The sequence below is a fragment of the Hypoxylon trugodes genome, assembly GCF_022578975.1.
Source record: "Hypoxylon trugodes strain CBS 135444 unplaced genomic scaffold F4822scaffold_1, whole genome shotgun sequence".
NCBI lineage: Eukaryota > Fungi > Ascomycota > Sordariomycetes > Xylariales > Hypoxylaceae > Hypoxylon > Hypoxylon trugodes.
This window is the reverse complement of record NW_026250016.1, coordinates 2094331-2111150: the sequence shown is the minus strand read 5'-3', so window position 1 is coordinate 2111150 and position 16820 is coordinate 2094331. Positions and strand designations below refer to the sequence as shown.

The 16820-nt window shown below is 47.3% G+C and overlaps 1 protein-coding gene across 1 annotated transcript; it reads right to left on the bottom strand.

Annotated features, from left to right (window-relative positions):
* Nucleotides 1–5561: 5561 nt before the first annotated feature.
* On the bottom strand, nucleotides 5562–15635 carry F4822DRAFT_424169 (ubiquitin carboxyl-terminal hydrolase-like protein; the record flags this gene model as incomplete). The annotated part of the gene is made up of 9 exons (XM_051460097.1): nucleotides 5562–6412; nucleotides 6464–7247; nucleotides 7344–7692; nucleotides 7748–10073; nucleotides 10136–10855; nucleotides 12428–12706; nucleotides 12764–14399; nucleotides 14456–15310; nucleotides 15369–15635. 9 exons carry the CDS (start codon nucleotides 15633–15635, stop codon nucleotides 5562–5564), a joined length of 8067 nt encoding a protein of 2688 aa, XP_051319480.1.
* Between the last annotated feature and the right edge of the window lie 1185 nt (nucleotides 15636–16820).

Sequence of the window (16820 nt, the reverse complement as noted above, 5' to 3'; positions counted from 1 at the left end):
ATATATTTTATCTGCTAATGGTTTTGTTAATAATGGATGCGATTATCATAACCAATAATGAGGATGATGGCGAAATTGATGGTGAAAGTGGTGAATACATGTGCGAATAAAAAGTCCCAACCTTCGCGATAGGCCCTCGGAGCTGCCGTCCAGTCAGCTATCGAGGAGCGACTCAGGTCCAGCTTACGTCTTTTGGTACCATGCGAGCATCGTAAGCAAAGTCCGCTAAAAATCGACAAGCTTCAGGGAAGGAGTGGATGTGAGTGGTTGTGATAGCCAGTTCCCTGCGTGGTGGCCCGGGTGCCCCCTGCCTGGATGGGCAACCATGGAAGGGCTTCTAGCCGGCTTCGAAGGCTTCCAGAAGGCTTATGGAAGCCTGTAGCGAACAGTCTTAGAAGTAGAAGGGAAAAGGAAGGAAATGTGGGAAAGTGGGAAAAGCGGGAAAGGTGGATTCATCCAACCAATGATGGGCTAGTCCATGCACCACCGAAATTCGTGAACCTCGGAAGTACATCAAGTATGTTCGTACCCAAGCAGGCTGGCAGGGTAGGCAAGGTACATACGTACATATTGTAGGTACGTGCGCGATGATACAGGGTGCACCTTTTTTACTTTTCTTGCCTTTTTAGCTCGGAGTCTTTTGGATGATCATCTATCAACTCATCTACCTCGTCTGCTTGTGCAGTTCGCAACCTACGCAGCCTGCGAAGATCAATTCCGTCAATTCTAACGTGGTTTAGATTACTCTTATTGTTCGACCAGGCGATATCGATGTCATTACAAACACATATTCATCATCGTCATCAAACCAATCTACGAACGAACCGATGCGAACGAGTCTCATGTCCCTGATTGGCCTTATCACTCAGCTGGCAAGGGTTCAGGCGTAAGCGGGAGGTCCGGGAGACTCTGTGTCGGTCCGGGTACTTTTGTTTTCTTATCCTATTACAATTCATGACAGCTGAAGTTTTCACGATTATCACGATTAGGATGTTCAAGAAACCCCAAGAATGGAAAGGAAGCCGGTCTACAATAGTTACTACTGTAGTTTAGAGACGAATCTTGACAGTATAGTACCCGCAAATGACTCATCGTCTACTACAAGAGTTTATAAGTCCGTCGAGTTTACTTAATTAAGCAAGTCAAGCAAGTCATGATAGATTTTCAACCGTTGCCATGAAATAACGGATGTACATAAGTACGGCTACGTAGTCATGTATTACTTATGTACGTACAGTCGCACAAATCTAATTTGCCGGCCTTTCCACAGGAAAACTACCTAGGTATCTATCTACCTACGCCTTGAGCGAATCAAGAATTGTCTTTCCAAAAGCAATGGTCGTTTTGCGATTTTGCGATTTTGCACATTGCACGCGTTATTCTAGCATGCTATATACAATACTCTAAATAAATGAGGAGTTGAAATAAGCGCGCTTTCCTTTATAAACATATTATTAGAATGATGGATTGAGCTACATATGTATAGCTATGTGGCTAGGTTATGTATGTACATGTAGGTTAATACGTGAAGGAAGAGACTGGAGTTGTGTAGGCAGGTATCCTTCAAATTAAGCCTCGAATCCTGCCAAGCTGTTGGACTCATCGTAAGTACCCGTCTACGAAGCTTAGGTATCTAGATGTACCTTATCCTTGCTTTTGGTTCGACGCAATACCCCGTTTGAATTATACAAGCATTTAATCTCAAGTCTTCCTTCCGGGTCCCTGAATTCTGTCGACAGGTACTACCCCGGCGCACTTACAGAATTTAGTACCCCCAGTCTAGCACTATTAGCACCATTAGCACCCCTTTTTAACTTCGAAAACATGATATATGTATTAGTCATATTCGGCTGTGTCGCCCCTAAAGGGCAACTGTACCGCCCGGTCTTTCCAGGTTCTAAGGACCTTCCTCTTACAAATTAGGACAATTGTGACTAAAACTAAAGAGAAAAGAGATCTGTCGGTTTATTTTATACTTTTATACTTTTATACTAGACCCCACCCACGCAAAACATCACACAAATCGAGGCTGTCGGATCTATTCTCCGTTGTCTTCTTTGTCCCTGCATCCCTGACCCAAGCTTAAAAAAAGTGCTGCAAGTGTTCGAGAAGATCTCTACTTTCTTTCCACTTCTCTGCTCTCATACGTCCATTCCATCCATTCCTATCCCCTCCTAACCTGCCTGTCTCGGTCTACGTAGGTGGATGTATGCGCGGCTCTCGAATGTCTATGGATCGCAAAGGCTCCGTCTTTCATTACTTACCTTCTTATCTGGTCTGGGGGCTGCGACCGGATCGCCGGAATGTGACGCGATTGACGAAGCAGCAAGGCTAAGCAAAGGCGAGATCTAAACCTATCTGGCCTATCCGGATCCGAGATGGCTGGCTGCCTTCGAATTATCACCGTTCGGTACACGCAAGCTTAGTCTGAAGGCCATCCCGATGCTCGTAACTCGCATTTCCTCCAATATACCTGGATCAGATCATGAGTGGTATTATTACATGTCATCTGTCATCGTGTGTTAAAACACCAGGGTCGTTCCGGTCGGTACACCTTCCCCAGGTTTCACGAACAGCCAAGACAACGTGGTAAGAGTATAATTTATTTTATACCGAACCAGTAGCCTTCAATGTCCGTACACGACCCATTCCCCTGTTTCTCCCGAGAAAATGCGTTATTTGTGCCAACTTCTACGAATGGGGCTTGCTTTGACAAGCGGCGATGGTGGTCTATAGTCCAGATGCTAAGCCTTGTCGAAACGTTGAGACAACACACCTTCTATATCTAAAAATTACACATGTGATGCCGATTTTCTAAACGTCAACAAACTTCAATAAAAGAAAATCTTGACCGTCTTTCACCGCCTCAGTCATGCTCAGCCTTGAGCCTTACTATGATACTGCATCTCCCACCATACCTTTTTCTAAACACTCAAGATACGCAGGTATCTACACAAAACGCGATGAAACCTCTTCTCGGATCACCGAAATTTCCGAGGGCTTGACTGCAGCCACATTTCTTATCAAGCCCCCTGGCGAAGTTAGCGTAGAGAAATGTAGATATATGCTTGCCGCATACGGTTGCAAAAAGCATGACTCTGCTTTCTCCTCACATTGCCGTCCGATCCAACCCCCTTTTGGGGTCCAGACCTGCATTTTACGTAGCAGCGGAATATCCCGTACACACCTACCTATGTCCACCTATATCCACATTTTGGTTGCCTCGTTGCCCTGACAAGCCCTCCGCAGCCAAGAATATCACCGACGCTGGCAAGGCTTCTACCTAGTACAACCGATTGTCGTCATCTTGTACCAATCGTCCTACGCTCGTCCATTCATCAATGTGGTTTTCTATATTTGTCTCAGTCTGAGGCACCAGCACGCCGGCGAACATCGTGTGATCAGAGTCGTATTCCTACTCCCGCGAATGTGATCGGCTACCACAGCTGGGAATAGGTCTGAAAAGAGACACTAGACCGATGCAAAGGGTCCAGTCGTTCCTACGCACCGAGAACACAGATCTCAAGACTCCGCCGGGAACAACCCCTGTTGCCTAACGATGTATACCACATATATTTCGATATACTATTATGAGATTGAAGATTCCAGGTAAGCTGACGTGTCGTGTCTCCTGAATGGGAACTTCTGATGAAGACCAAGCGCAAATGTCGGAAATTGAGAAAATTGCTCGAGAAATAGCTTGTCCCGAATATGTAAGTCTAGAAGTGTTTGCTCGGAGAATTTACCAGCAGTGGGTCGAGAGTCCGATTCGCCATGTGTTTTCGAGCTTATCGTCCGTCTATGAGCCTCCGAATAAAGCAAGCCTCCAATACGACCATGCATTTCTTCGGTATACAGCGAGTCGCTAGTTTTAGAATTCCCCTTCGTTCTTCCAAGATCAACCTAAGTTTACACTTTTCTAATCCAAACGCGGAGGCACTTCGGACCTCGTCCGGCTAGTGGGTACCACATGGTCCGAATTGTATTAGAGGCAGCTATTTGGCCGCGAAGAATATCTAAACTTCCATCCAGGTATCTTCACGAAAGTTGCTCGCATCGCTCGCATCGGGTCCAATCCAGCCTGGGGAATATACAATACGACTTCACACGGAGAAGACTCCTCGCTTCACATCGTCGGGACCAATTATCATTTGTAAGGTTCTAGCAATCCGTTTGTCATAGATCGAGACGCAGGACTATTTTTCGGACTCATTCGTTGTATACTTACGAGCGCAGCAATGTCCGAAGCGCGGCTAGTTTACCACAAGTATACACCTAGGTAGTCGTGCATGAACTTGATACGAATATCAACTCGCTATGGCTAGTGAACTGTGAATCTACTCCGTCTTCGGTAAAGGTGTCATGTGAGGCCGCCGAGTGGCTGCAGGAAGAGGGGGACCGCATATGAACAACCCTGGCGCTATCATGCCTACCTAGGTAGCTGTTCTTCGGTGACCTAAGCCTCTTATTTTTACTTTCTAGCTAGATATGTGTTATAGTCGATAGCATAATAATGATATACACAATTTTGGCCTAGAGATGAAGCTCATACACTGGTGAAGAACATCCATAACACAGATACGTAGGTCTGCTATGTCCGGAGAAACGATTCTTCGGGCGTTGGCAGATTGTGGTCTTATAGGTACCTACCCGGGTACCTTGTAGGCTAGGTAGGCAGGGATATAGCGCACGATGCTTCGTCCGGATAGTAGTCCTCACACCTGAATCACCGACCTAGGTACATAACATGGTCAATACTCGCTACCCGCAAGGCCTAACTACCGACTGTTTCTTCTAGCCAACTCCGCCTACTCCGGTCATCTACGTGCTAGCTTAGCACAATTACACCGAGCTACTTGCAACAAAAATGCATGTTATGACTACACCCAAAGACCCTTCATATGAATCACAACGAAGGCACGCTAGTTTTCTCTGAATCAACATTGCCAACGCAAGGCCAGCATCACATCACATCACGTCACAACAGTACTAGCACAAAAACGAATAAATGCAAGCCAGTCTATTCACACTGTATCGTATCCCCACGAGACACCGGTAGAACTACCAATACCAATGGGCGATGACCAAGTGCGACCGAAGGTGATGCAATGCATAATCCGCCCTCCAAACCCTCTCACCCATCATACCGATCGAACTAGGATTCAGCCAAAAAAGGCGAGTTTCATATATTCCTTCTCTCCTTTTTGCGTATCTACCTGTCCTTATCGTCATCGTAATGCATCGTCGGTCGTATCTCATAGGTCACGGCCTACGTTCATGTCTTGCGGTGTATCCACCATGGAGCCATGACGCATACCGCTCCAGATGCCGCTGTTTGCCATGCCACGCATCAGTGTGTGTGGATGCATACTTCAGTATTGTTCGAAATATGCGTGGCAGTCGATGAACTTCCTGCTCACCATCTAATCTCACAGGTATCGAAAGTCCTGCAAATAGACGAGAGCAGAAATGGTCCCGACTTGGAAAGCATGTTCCCATTCTTATCTAATGCGTTCTCCTGCTGGCAAATGATGCTTTATACCTAGGTAAAGATGTGGTAACTATCCTAGTTTGATCTTATCATCATCATCTAGGTGGATTTCCGCCGCATCTTCAGATGGCGCGTCAATTTCCCCGTCAGGTGGAATTGCGTGAATTTTCTGATTCTGATCCCAGATCTGGTTACTATCATCTTCCGTTATTCCGTTACGATACTCAGAATATGATGGCTCGTTGAAAGAATTCTGGTTTGTCCCGGCTTGGGGTGGTAATTCATAAGAAGACATGCCTGGATACTTGGGCTCGGGGCTTGAGTCAAAGTCGAGAATGCGCGGACTATGCAATCGTTCGTCGCCAGATGAATCATGCTGGGCCTCGTCCGAAGCAGCGCCGGAATCAAAAGGACTCTCCTCGGGGACATTCTCGGTATCAGTACCGGCTTCGCTGACCAGTTTGTTAAAGCTCCAAGAATTGCTGTTTGTAAGTGGTTGGAAGCCGTCTGATCGCACTTGGTCTTCGGTTAGGTCGATACCTTCGTCTTCTTCAATGCTCTGGTGGATACCTCGAGTAGAATTCCCGGTGACACCATTGATGTTATTGGCTCCCTTCCAGTCGTTAGTTGGGTTGGCAAGGACTAAATCCATGGTTGAATTACCACCAGCCTTTCCTGGCAGGCGAGTAGCTTTTACTCCTTGTGGTGCGCTCGACGACCCAATCCGGGAGGAGCCTTCGCCGAGACGCTGACCTTCCCCCGATTGTGGCAATTCGTCGTCAGACTCGGACTCAGAAAAACTGTCCAATATCCGCTGGAACCGAGGACCGCCAAGGGGCTTATCGGATCGTCTGCGGTAGAATAACAAGTACGCAGCTGATTCAACGATCCTGTTAGGAGCGACATGGTGCACCGAGGAATCTAAAAGTGTTAGCGAATATGCAATGCATATCCCAGGTAAGAAAACCATACCGTTATATGTGTACCATTGGCCGTCTACGAAGTTCTTCGCATGGGCGGTGTAATGACCACCGCCTAAGCCACCCCAGTGGAGGTCAACTCCGATAAGATCGTAGACTTCCAGCTTACCATCTTCCTTTTGAAGCACCCGGGAAGTGATATCTAAGTTTTCGAGGGGATAGTCCACTAAAACCTCCAATTTATCTCTCCTAAAGCCACTGGAGCTAAATCGCTTTAGGTGGATAATTAAGATATCTGGCGTTTTCCATAGGTCGAACTTCTTGGTAGCGCGTCGATGTTCCTTGCAGCGGGGACAATACCACATATCCTGTTCAGATAAAACTTCCTCTCTTTCGAATTCGTCAAGACATGCCTCGAGGGATGTGCCGTGTTTGCGCCTCTTAGTTCGCGCCGCCTGGGCCTTCTCCAGTTCGGGGTCAGGTAGGGTCTCACAATAGTCTTGTCCCCATGTCGAAAATAGAGTAACAGGTACACCGTTTGGATCTTTGCCATTGGATTCACCGAAAACGCGGAAGTAGGCATCCTCAGACCAGTCAACAACGAGAGCCTCTTTAAGTCGGATTAAGGGACCTCCATCGGGGCCGGTGTCGTTAGTGTTGAAAGCGTACTGGGCGTCCAGGTTTTGTTCTCTCTCTTTATTCTGACGTTGTTGTTGGCGGAGTTTCTTCTTGCTACCCTTCCCGTAGGATTTAGGTTGTTTAGAGTGCTTCTGGCCGCGTCCGTTCTTACCCTTATACTTGGCTGGTTTACCCTGTCTTTGGTTTTGCATTGTGGACTGTTTATGTGTTAGTTTAGGCGTAGTAGAAGAGCAATGTTTCTTATTGAGACGAAAGTCGCGGGGGTTGAGTCTGAAATTGCACCGTCTGCGTACCTTAGTAACTGGATTTATGTTTTCTTCGTCACTTTCCTCATTCATCCGCGTAAGAGCTTGTTCTGAACTTCGCTGAGGCGACTCATCTGAGCTAGACTCCTCGTTTGAGGCTGTGCCGTTTGTCGCATTGTCGAGATCTTCTGACGACGGAGAGTCGATTGGAGCTCTAGTCGAGAGTCTTGGGTACTGCCTGTCCTCGCTACCAGCGTTCATACCGGTTGGTAGCCAGGCGCCCGGTTCCGAAGTATAGGACAAGTCAAACAAGTTCTGTATTTGGGGGGGTAAGAATTTGTTGGTGTCCACCCACGAGGGTCTTTTGTTGTAGTATGGTTGTCTAGAGGAGGATTTGCTGAAAATCAATTAGTATACTATCTCTAGACCACTGAAGGGGTTGTGGGACATACCTTCCGTTAGGACCTTTGTCGTCACTAGCGTCGTTCATCTGCACATCGACCATGTCATCCTCGCCTTTAACAGACTGGGCAACGACTCGGCCTTCGTTAGATGATCCAGCGTCCGAACCGCCTAACCCTATCATTTCGGGTTCCGTGCTGTCAGACCCATCGGACTCCTCACGTGAGAAAATATCGCGTGTCGTGAACGTCGCTACTTTTTCTAATATCTTGCGGCGAATGGCGTCTTCACTTCGAGCCTCTTCGGGTGAGACAATAATGAAGTGCGGAACGCATGCCCTCTCGAATTTGATCGAGTGGTAAGCTGTCTTCTTAGGTAACACAACCCGGTGAAAGACCGGAACAAGTAACTTCCTGGCTTGTTCATCATCCCACGATGCTGAAGAGTTGTGTTCCTCTTCGTCAACTAATGACCTAACTGTTACACCATATTTTTGTGGTTTTGGTGCCTTGCCACCGTAGTTGGTGGGTTTGGCTTCCAACTCAAAGAACCAAACATGATCCCTGTCGGCAATTTCCTCGGAAACAGAGGCAAGATCAGAGTAGAACTTGTAGAATTTTCCGCTCCATTCTTCTGCGCCGAACAAGCGCTCGGCTGGTACGCCTGTCTTAGCAGACAAAAACTCCTTGAGAGCTTTGATGCTGGCATGTTTGTCTAGCTCAACTCTGATATTAATCGGCCGGTCATTCAGTGGACAAAATATAATGGTGAAAGTCCATTTGTTTTCCACAGGTAGAGGCAGGGTCAAATTGTTAAATGGGTCGAACGTAATGCTGACTTTCCCGCATTCTGGACAAACGAGTGTCGACTTGTACAGACCGGTGAAAAGGTCGGCAATGACGGAATCGTCACGCTTTTTAGTTATATCCCAGACTTTTTCTGCCATTGCGCGAATGGCATTGGGATCGTTGACCATCTCATCGGTAGAATCTGGCTTTTCGATATATGGCTTCTTTTTGATCCTGCTAAGATCTTCCTGCAGACCGTCTAATAAGAAGCCAAGAAACTCTTGGGTATCTTGTTGGCCATAACCAGAGAACCCAGCCGAATATCGCCCAATTGTTGTCTTAAATTGCCTGGGGCTCACGGAAAGTGGTGCTGAATCCTTGTAAATATCTTCCAATAAATGGGCATAGGCCGCGGCCACGTCACCATTGTGGGAGAGAACGTTTTCTCTGTTGAGTTCCCTCTTCCATTCTCCCACAAGGAAGTATTTTGTTAACTCCTCGACGCTTCTTACGCATTGAATGGCGGCGTTCATATAACAAGTATTACCTAGATTAGCTAATCCAACACAACCGGCGACTCGGTCGGATCCCTTGGCTCGACCACGTGTTAATGGCTTAGAATATACTGGACTAGTCCGACCGCTTTTAGTGGTGTTGTTCTTTTGAGTAACAAGGTTGGCGGCGCTGCCTCTGGAAGGCAATGCGGTACGGGATTGAGTAGTCGTTAAAGTTGATGTCCAATTGTTACCACTCTCATGTGGATCTAGAACAATTGCCTGGTCTTGCGAGATGCTAAAAAAACTGAGTGTCTTGACTGTCTTCGCGTTTTGATGGGTTGTCTGGTCGCTAAAATCAACGAGATCTCTTTCTCCACCTCTCTCAAGAGCCAAAAATGATTCCACATCCAATAAAAGGTGTTTCCAGGGCTGAGGCTCTGTATTATTCTCGGAAATTGGTGGGCTTAGCACACTCCAAGCTCGAACCCTCTGCGGCAGATCTATTTGTGTTACCCTCTTTGCTTGCTTCAGAAAAGTCTGGAACTTCGTCGAACGACTGCGGACGAGCCTCGGCGGCGGTGGATTATTGGCCTTCAAGGCTGCATCAACGGGCAACTCGCTAATTGCAGACCAGAGTCGGTATATAGTGAGCACAGGTGGGTGCCATTCCCACATGACGTTCGTACCATCATCCTTTGTGGCATGGGCGAAGCGCTGAATAGGCAACTGATCCTCCTTTAATCCGGGCCATTGCATAAGTAGATCCCAGGCAGATCGAGGGAAAGCCGTGAATTGTTCTGAATCATAACCCTGCTTCAACCGTACAAACTTCCTCTTCAGAATATCAACCGTCTCACCAACGCATGGGTCAGTTATGACCTCTTCAATTATGTCCGAATTATCAACAGGTGGTATTAAGGTCAATTCCTCGGAGGCGTGCTTCGATGACGACTTGTATGGTACTTTAGCCAGCCAGGTTTTTGAGACTAAGAAACACTCTTGACCCTCTTTAAGTGATTGGGCGCTCTGTTCTTCCACAAGTGCTTCGATGGCTTTCACGTGGGCTTCTATCGAGGCTGGTGGCTGGTGCACTGCACGTAGTCAGTTGGTCAGCTGCCACCATTATGATTTTTCTTTCAATTTGCGACATTACCTGGCGACACGTCCATCATCTGTATTGGTTCTTCTGTCTTCTCTTCCGACTTCTCTGTCTGCATATTATCTTGGCTTTCTGTTGTAGAATCCACACTAGTCGCGGAGTTATCAGCTCCTGTAGCCCCACCAGAAGGATCTGGGGATGTGTCCGAGGCTGGTGCTGTGATCATATCTACGTCTTCGGTTGCGTCTTGTTCTACGGTATCGGGGTCCATACTAGAAGCACGGCGTTTTAGAGGGGACGATGCTCTGTCGGGGAAGTCGGCCGCGCCGCCCATAACAGCACGGTGATGAGTAGTTTTGGTGAAAGGCGAGTTGGCTCTGCCAGGAGGGTATAAGCCGGCAGCACCAGGACCCAGCTCGGGCGCTGGGGTGTCAGCACCACGGTCACTATTTATGGTCAGATCAGCGTAGGCGCCCGATGGAGAGCTGGCAGCGGAGGATGTGTAGTCGGCGTAACCGAGTGAGCTCGTGTTGGTCTGCAATCGAGGGGGGAGACTCGAAGCCGGAGGGATAGAGTCTGTTCCGGGGCAGGCAAGGTTATCGGAGGACGCGGAGAATGAATAATTAAGATCGGTATCTTGTTCGCAGGATTGGATAGGCGTGTCCGGGGAAGTGCTGCGATCTAAGCTCTCGTCTTTAGCGGCGGATTGGCGGGTAGAAATCTTTCTTTTCTTTGAGGAAGACGTTTTGGCGGCGAGCTGCCTTTTGAGCAGCTCTGAGAAAAGAAAAGTCGGCGATAGTTAAAAGGCGTGATTATAGGCAAGACGTTCGTGTAGAGATATGTATTGTGAAAGGGATCTTACGCGGTCCGCCGAATAATTACTGGTTGTTTGTTTCCGCTTGCAAAAGGTGACCAGGTCATTGGTGGTACACCTTCTAATTATTACATATGTTAGGTAGGTGGGAAAAGCTGAGTGCACAGTGAAATGCGGCGGTATGCTTGCTGTATGCGGTATGCGGTACGTGTCTGACACAAATTAATTATGATAATCTGTGCCCGTTAAAATCTCTTTATAAGCTGGCCCCGTTGTCCAACCGCTGGAATCTTCGGGGTTCCTTTGATTTTTGCTTAGAAGATGTAGTCCAAGTTATTCCCTTTTTTTTTTTTTATTCAGGTGAATGGGGACTCTTCATGGGATGAGGGACCAATACAAGCAAACTGATGCGCCACAAGTTAGGTATGTTCAGCGTTGACGTGAATAATTTGGGGTTCGGCGCAGTGGGTTGAAAAAATAAAAGTGCACTAGGGTGGATACTTACGCTAGGTAGGTACGAAGGTAAACAGCAGGCGCGACCGCCGTACACATTGAAAACTTAGCGAGTGGATGTACCTAAAAAAAAAAAAACGAGGGAAGGCACCCGACGTATGTGCATAGCGCCGAACAGAATTGGAAGTACCTTACCTACACCTGTGGTTGCCTATTCTGCCAGCCTTAAGGTCCAAAGTACATACATGTAGCATACATGCATGTATGTAGGTATGTACATGTACCCACCTGTTTGACAAGTCACCAGCACTAGAGTGTACATAAATGATTCTGAGGTACGTACATGAGTACGTACATAAGTAAGCACAACATGTGAAATCGGATTATTGATTGATTGAAGCATTCATTGTTTATTTAAAAACATTGAAGGGATGAAAGGGATTTGGGTTAGGTATAATTGATCCAGGTACAATCACCTGGGTACCTACATGATCTTGGCGATTTGTGCACTTCAGCCCAAAAAATGACGCCCTAAAAGTGAGAATAGATGAAAAAATCGACCAAATGTGGATACAGCGTCGTATAAATGATGTATGATATTATGAAATTTGCATCCCGTAGAGGGGAAGTGCGTTTAGTTAGCAGGTACAGCATAGGTACCGAAAATTTCAACCCTCGGGAAGGCAAGCCTTACGAATTCTGCCAATTGTAGGCTGCGCAAACGCTGAAGCTAGGACGGAAATAGTCCCAACCTTCTTTTTCTTAGGTACCTAAGTACCCTAGAAAGTCTTCTATAGGAGACCTAAGTCAGCAAAAGATTCACCTATGAGACAATGTTACCAGCCTCCCGACTTTTCCGTTAAGACCAGTTATATTCTCACGGCCGTTTATTCCTATAGATTTTCAACAATTCGATATTCACCCCGAAACACACCACAGAGACGTCCTCAATCAATAATTAAAAACATGCTATAATGTATTATGCAAACAAAAGGGTATAATTCTTTGCGTTCTAACATCTACCAAACGCTTCCTCTTGCCATTTGCTCAAAGCTTAGAGTCTATCTCTTCAAATTCACCGAGATCCCTAATCGGGCGAGCCCCTGCCGTCACCGACAGTCTTGCCTTGTAATCCCTTACGTTCTGAATCAAGACTGGTTCTGTACCGTTTGACCAAACTGCCGTTGTGTCTCCGTTGCTGGTTTCCTCGGCTTCTTTTGCCTTGGATCCGACACCTTGTGCGATGAGCTGTACTACCAATTTTGCTCTTGTCGGTGACGTAGGTTTGATGTAGGTTGCGTAGAACTTTACCATCTCTGGTTTTGTAAGTTGCTTTACTTGGGCCGCATCTCGCTGGGCTGTAGGAATTGTTAGTCAGCGTACTCGAAAAGTCTAGGGATAATATTGCACTATACCTGCTTCAAAGTCATAATATTCATTATTTATCTGTGCCCAGTGCCGTCCGGTCTCCTGGTCCAAATTCTTCAATTTCTCCAGACGTCGAATGATCACACTTCTCTTGTGGCTTTCGAAGTCTGCATCGCTCATATTCTCAAGCGAGGTAGTCTGTGTAGTAAGGAAGGAATCGATACGAGATTCGAGGTATTCTGAGGTACGTTCGCTCTGTATGATGAAGCGGAACCCATAAGTTGTGGCAGAACTTCGCAGGCCGCTGAAGACCACATAACCAAGCTGCTCCTTGGTCCGGAGCTGATCGAAAGCCGGTTCGTGGATGATTTGGTCCAGAAGTTGTGTCTTGGCGCGGACTAATCGATCTCCCTTGTCGCCTATGTGAAGGTAGTACTCAACGCAGTGGTTGACGTTGGCAGGGTCCTTCAATGTTTTCTGGAAAAGGAAGTTTGATCCCGCAGGAAAATTCAATGATCGAATGATAGTCCACTCTTCCTTTGCAAGGACGCGAGGCTTCAGTATCTTTTCAATCATGTCGGTTAACTTGAGAGCATCCTCCTTGTATACATTTCCATGTACATAAGCCTCAATATGTAGTTGCGACATGATTTGATTGTAAAAATGCCTAATACCCTCGGCTGTAATTCCAGGTAATTCGTTCACTAATTGCTCCACGACGAAATCGTGCTCGGACGTGAGCCATGACACATAGTCGCCGATTTGGGTAAATGGCTGTTGCAATTCACAGTTTTTATAGCCACGAGTCAATCTCTCTTTAATGATTTCAAATCGTTCGTCCTTAACCTCGAGATCTCGCATCGTAATGAGAACCTGTTCCAGTAATACCGGCAACTTATCGTTGTAACCGGAAACCTCGACGAACAAACCCCTAGAGTCGAGACTAACGTTATACTGCAACCCAGCAAGCTCGGCATCGTATGAATATTCCTCTAGTGCATCTCTTACTAGGTCTGTAAATAGCTTCGACTTGACCGAATTTTCTGCCGATGCGAAGATAATCGGGTTCTTGACACTGACAATCAAATTCGCCTTCGGGACCCAGAATGTATCATCCTTCTTATACCATGTCCGTACTATTTCGTCGTTTCGGATTACTCGCGGTGCTAGAGCTGGTCGTTCAACTTCTTTCTTTTCTACTTCTAGCTTGGTCGGAATAAATTGGTTCTTATGAGGAAGGTGGAGAGCTGGAAGACGTTCCTCTTTCGCAGAGTTCAGCGCCTTGGAAATTTCGGCCAGGAATTCCTCGGGGATCTTCTCGGCCTTATATTCTGTGCCGTACCATTGTTCTTTCTGGTCCCAATTTCCAGGGAAATCTCGAGACACAATGGTCATTCTGAAGTTGTCGGGTCGTAGGAGTTGTACCCCTTTAACAATGGCCTCAGGGTCGAATTTCCGTAGGCGACTTTGTCCGCTGAGTAGCCATTCTCGAGGCAATGGTCTTTGCATGATGGCGCATATCTTGCTCGTAAAGCGGCTTGCTGGAGTCTTTTGCTTAAACTTGAAGTCAACATCCGCCATACCCTTCTGCTCTTCGAATATCCACTCCTGCGGCTGCGTTTGCTTGAGAAGCGATACGTATTGGAAGAAGACTTTGACGACCTCTTGGTAATGTTTCAAGCCCTAGATCAGTGTGTTAGCGGATAAATCTCCCAAGCGTGTTATACTATTTTTCTCACCTCCTTCGTCAACCGTATCTGGCAGTCGAAAATGCCGGGAGTACCCGGACATATTTGGTATGCACCAGCACTCAATGAGTTCGCCCATCCTCTGGATTTCAGGTACGCCATTATGCTGCCGGGACCCTCGTGACCAATCAGGTGGCTAATGTATCGGCTCGGTTGCGTCTCGAAAAGGAGCTCCTCGTCAAGGAATGGGAAATACAGATTCAGTTCTCTCGAGTCCATGACTGGCTTGGCAAAACATTGCATCGACAGATGCTCCTTCGCAAACGGTACTTCGGTTTCCCAGCGATTCTGAGGAAGATTCTTATTCGGCACATCAGAAAACAGCTCGACCACCCATTTTTCAAGGACATCAAGCGGTTCTCGACCCAAGACACATAGCTTCATCCGGTTGGCTGAGTAATGCTTTGCATGAAAATCGATGAACTTTTGTCGTACGTCTATGCCTTTAGATTCGGGTAGCGTTTTGAGTACCTCGAAGCTTCCTGTCGAGAAGTGGCAGTAAGGATGCTTGGGGTTAGACAGAGACTTTTCTAGTTGATTAAGACGCCATTGATCGCTCTGCAGATTCTTCTTATTCTCAGAGTCGACGGCACGTAGCTCACGTTCTAGTGTTGACGATAGGAATAGGGGCTCGATGAAAAACTGAGCAAATCGATCTAGACCGCCATACAGAGGGGACAAATTTGTCTCAGAGGGTTCTTCGCCGTTGCTTGGCTTGGCGGCAATGTCGAAAAAGTAGTTGGTCGAAGTAGCTCCGGTATAAGCATTCGAGCTTCCTGAATGTGAAGAGAGGTATACGTTGTATGCGTTCTCTACCGGATACTTCTTAGTGCCCATGAATAAAAGCTAGAAAGTATTTTATCAGCTAAAAGCTTCGCAGTCCCAACTCAACAGAAAGACCTACATGTTCCACGGCATGGGCCATGCCTGGCATATCATCTTCATCGCTAAAGTTACCGACATTGACATCGAGAGCTGCACTGGCCTTGTCTGTTTCGGGATCATGAACCAATAGCGCCTCTAATTTATTCGGGAGACGTATAACGCGATATGCGCGGTCGTCTAGCGAAGGGATTTCCAACTGGTCAGTCACTCGCTCGACCGGCTGCTGTAGATGGTCCCGCATCACGACGCCATTGACAGACGTGTGTTGCGACGTCTCGGAGCTCATAGTGAAAAACTAGAGCCAGGAATCGACCAGGACAAGACACGAGACCGGTAGCACGAATGTCCAGGGGTTGTTTGCTAGATATTCGCAACTCTAGACAGTACCAGGCTCGGAGGGGGACCGAGCGGAAAGAAGAGGGCTTGCGCTTGGTGGCGGGTGAATGGACTACTTTTAATCGGAGACGTCGAAAGATAGGACGACCTGACAGAATAGCGTCTGTGCGAATAGCCTTGGTGGAGACGCTAACGCGAAGTTGGGGACAAGGACCAGGTTGGTACCAAAGGGTTGGAAGAAGTTTATTGTGGAAGTAATTCGCCTCGTTGTGTCTGGTTCTAGCTGTGCTGTGGGGAGGACGTAGTTTGCGAGCGGGCACACACGCACACACACAAACGCGTCTAGAACCCTAGAACCACCTGGCACCGGGACTCGACAACCAGCTAGTCACACAACGTCTCAAGCGCCACGAGTCGGGCCGGCGGTAGCAGACGTTCGCTACGCTTTGCCGATATGTAACGGATAGCCTCTGCCGACTCCGGGGGTGGGAACGACGTCTATGCGACTTGATTGCAAGAAAAACCTTGCAGACCCAGTCAGCGGGCTTTGCTGAGGCCAAGCAAGTGGATCGACGGCAGAAGCGACGCGACTGTCTAGATGAAGAAGTACTGACAACTACCTAGAGGGGATATCCTTAGAAGACTAGATCATACAGCGGTGAGGCTATACGAAGATCAAGATCAAGGTGTTATTTTCTGGTTGCCAGCGTCTCCTTCTTTTTCTCCGGTAATTTCTTAAATACTATGTATGTATGGGTTTGTGAAGTTTGCTATATCTTGGTCACCCTGGTACTTGGGTCGCTCTTGTGTCGGTAACTAGGGCTCATAAGATTGTTGCAATGTTAAAAAAGCACACACAACCGTGGTTCACCGTTCAGGTCACCCTGGATGTAAGCCGAGGTAGCTGAGTAGAAAGGTGCAGAGAAGAGAAGAAGGGCTGACTCGGGCTGAGATCCGGTGGGCGATACTTTCAGTAGTGTGGTCCGCTATATTGTCAATATTAACATGGATGGGAAAACACCCCCAAAGGGACGACGCAATGAAGGTATAGATCGACAAACGGGACGTTGGGGTGTCATGGATGCTGATGTACGTTATGACGAACGTGCCTAGTTGTTGACTGGACTGACTGAGT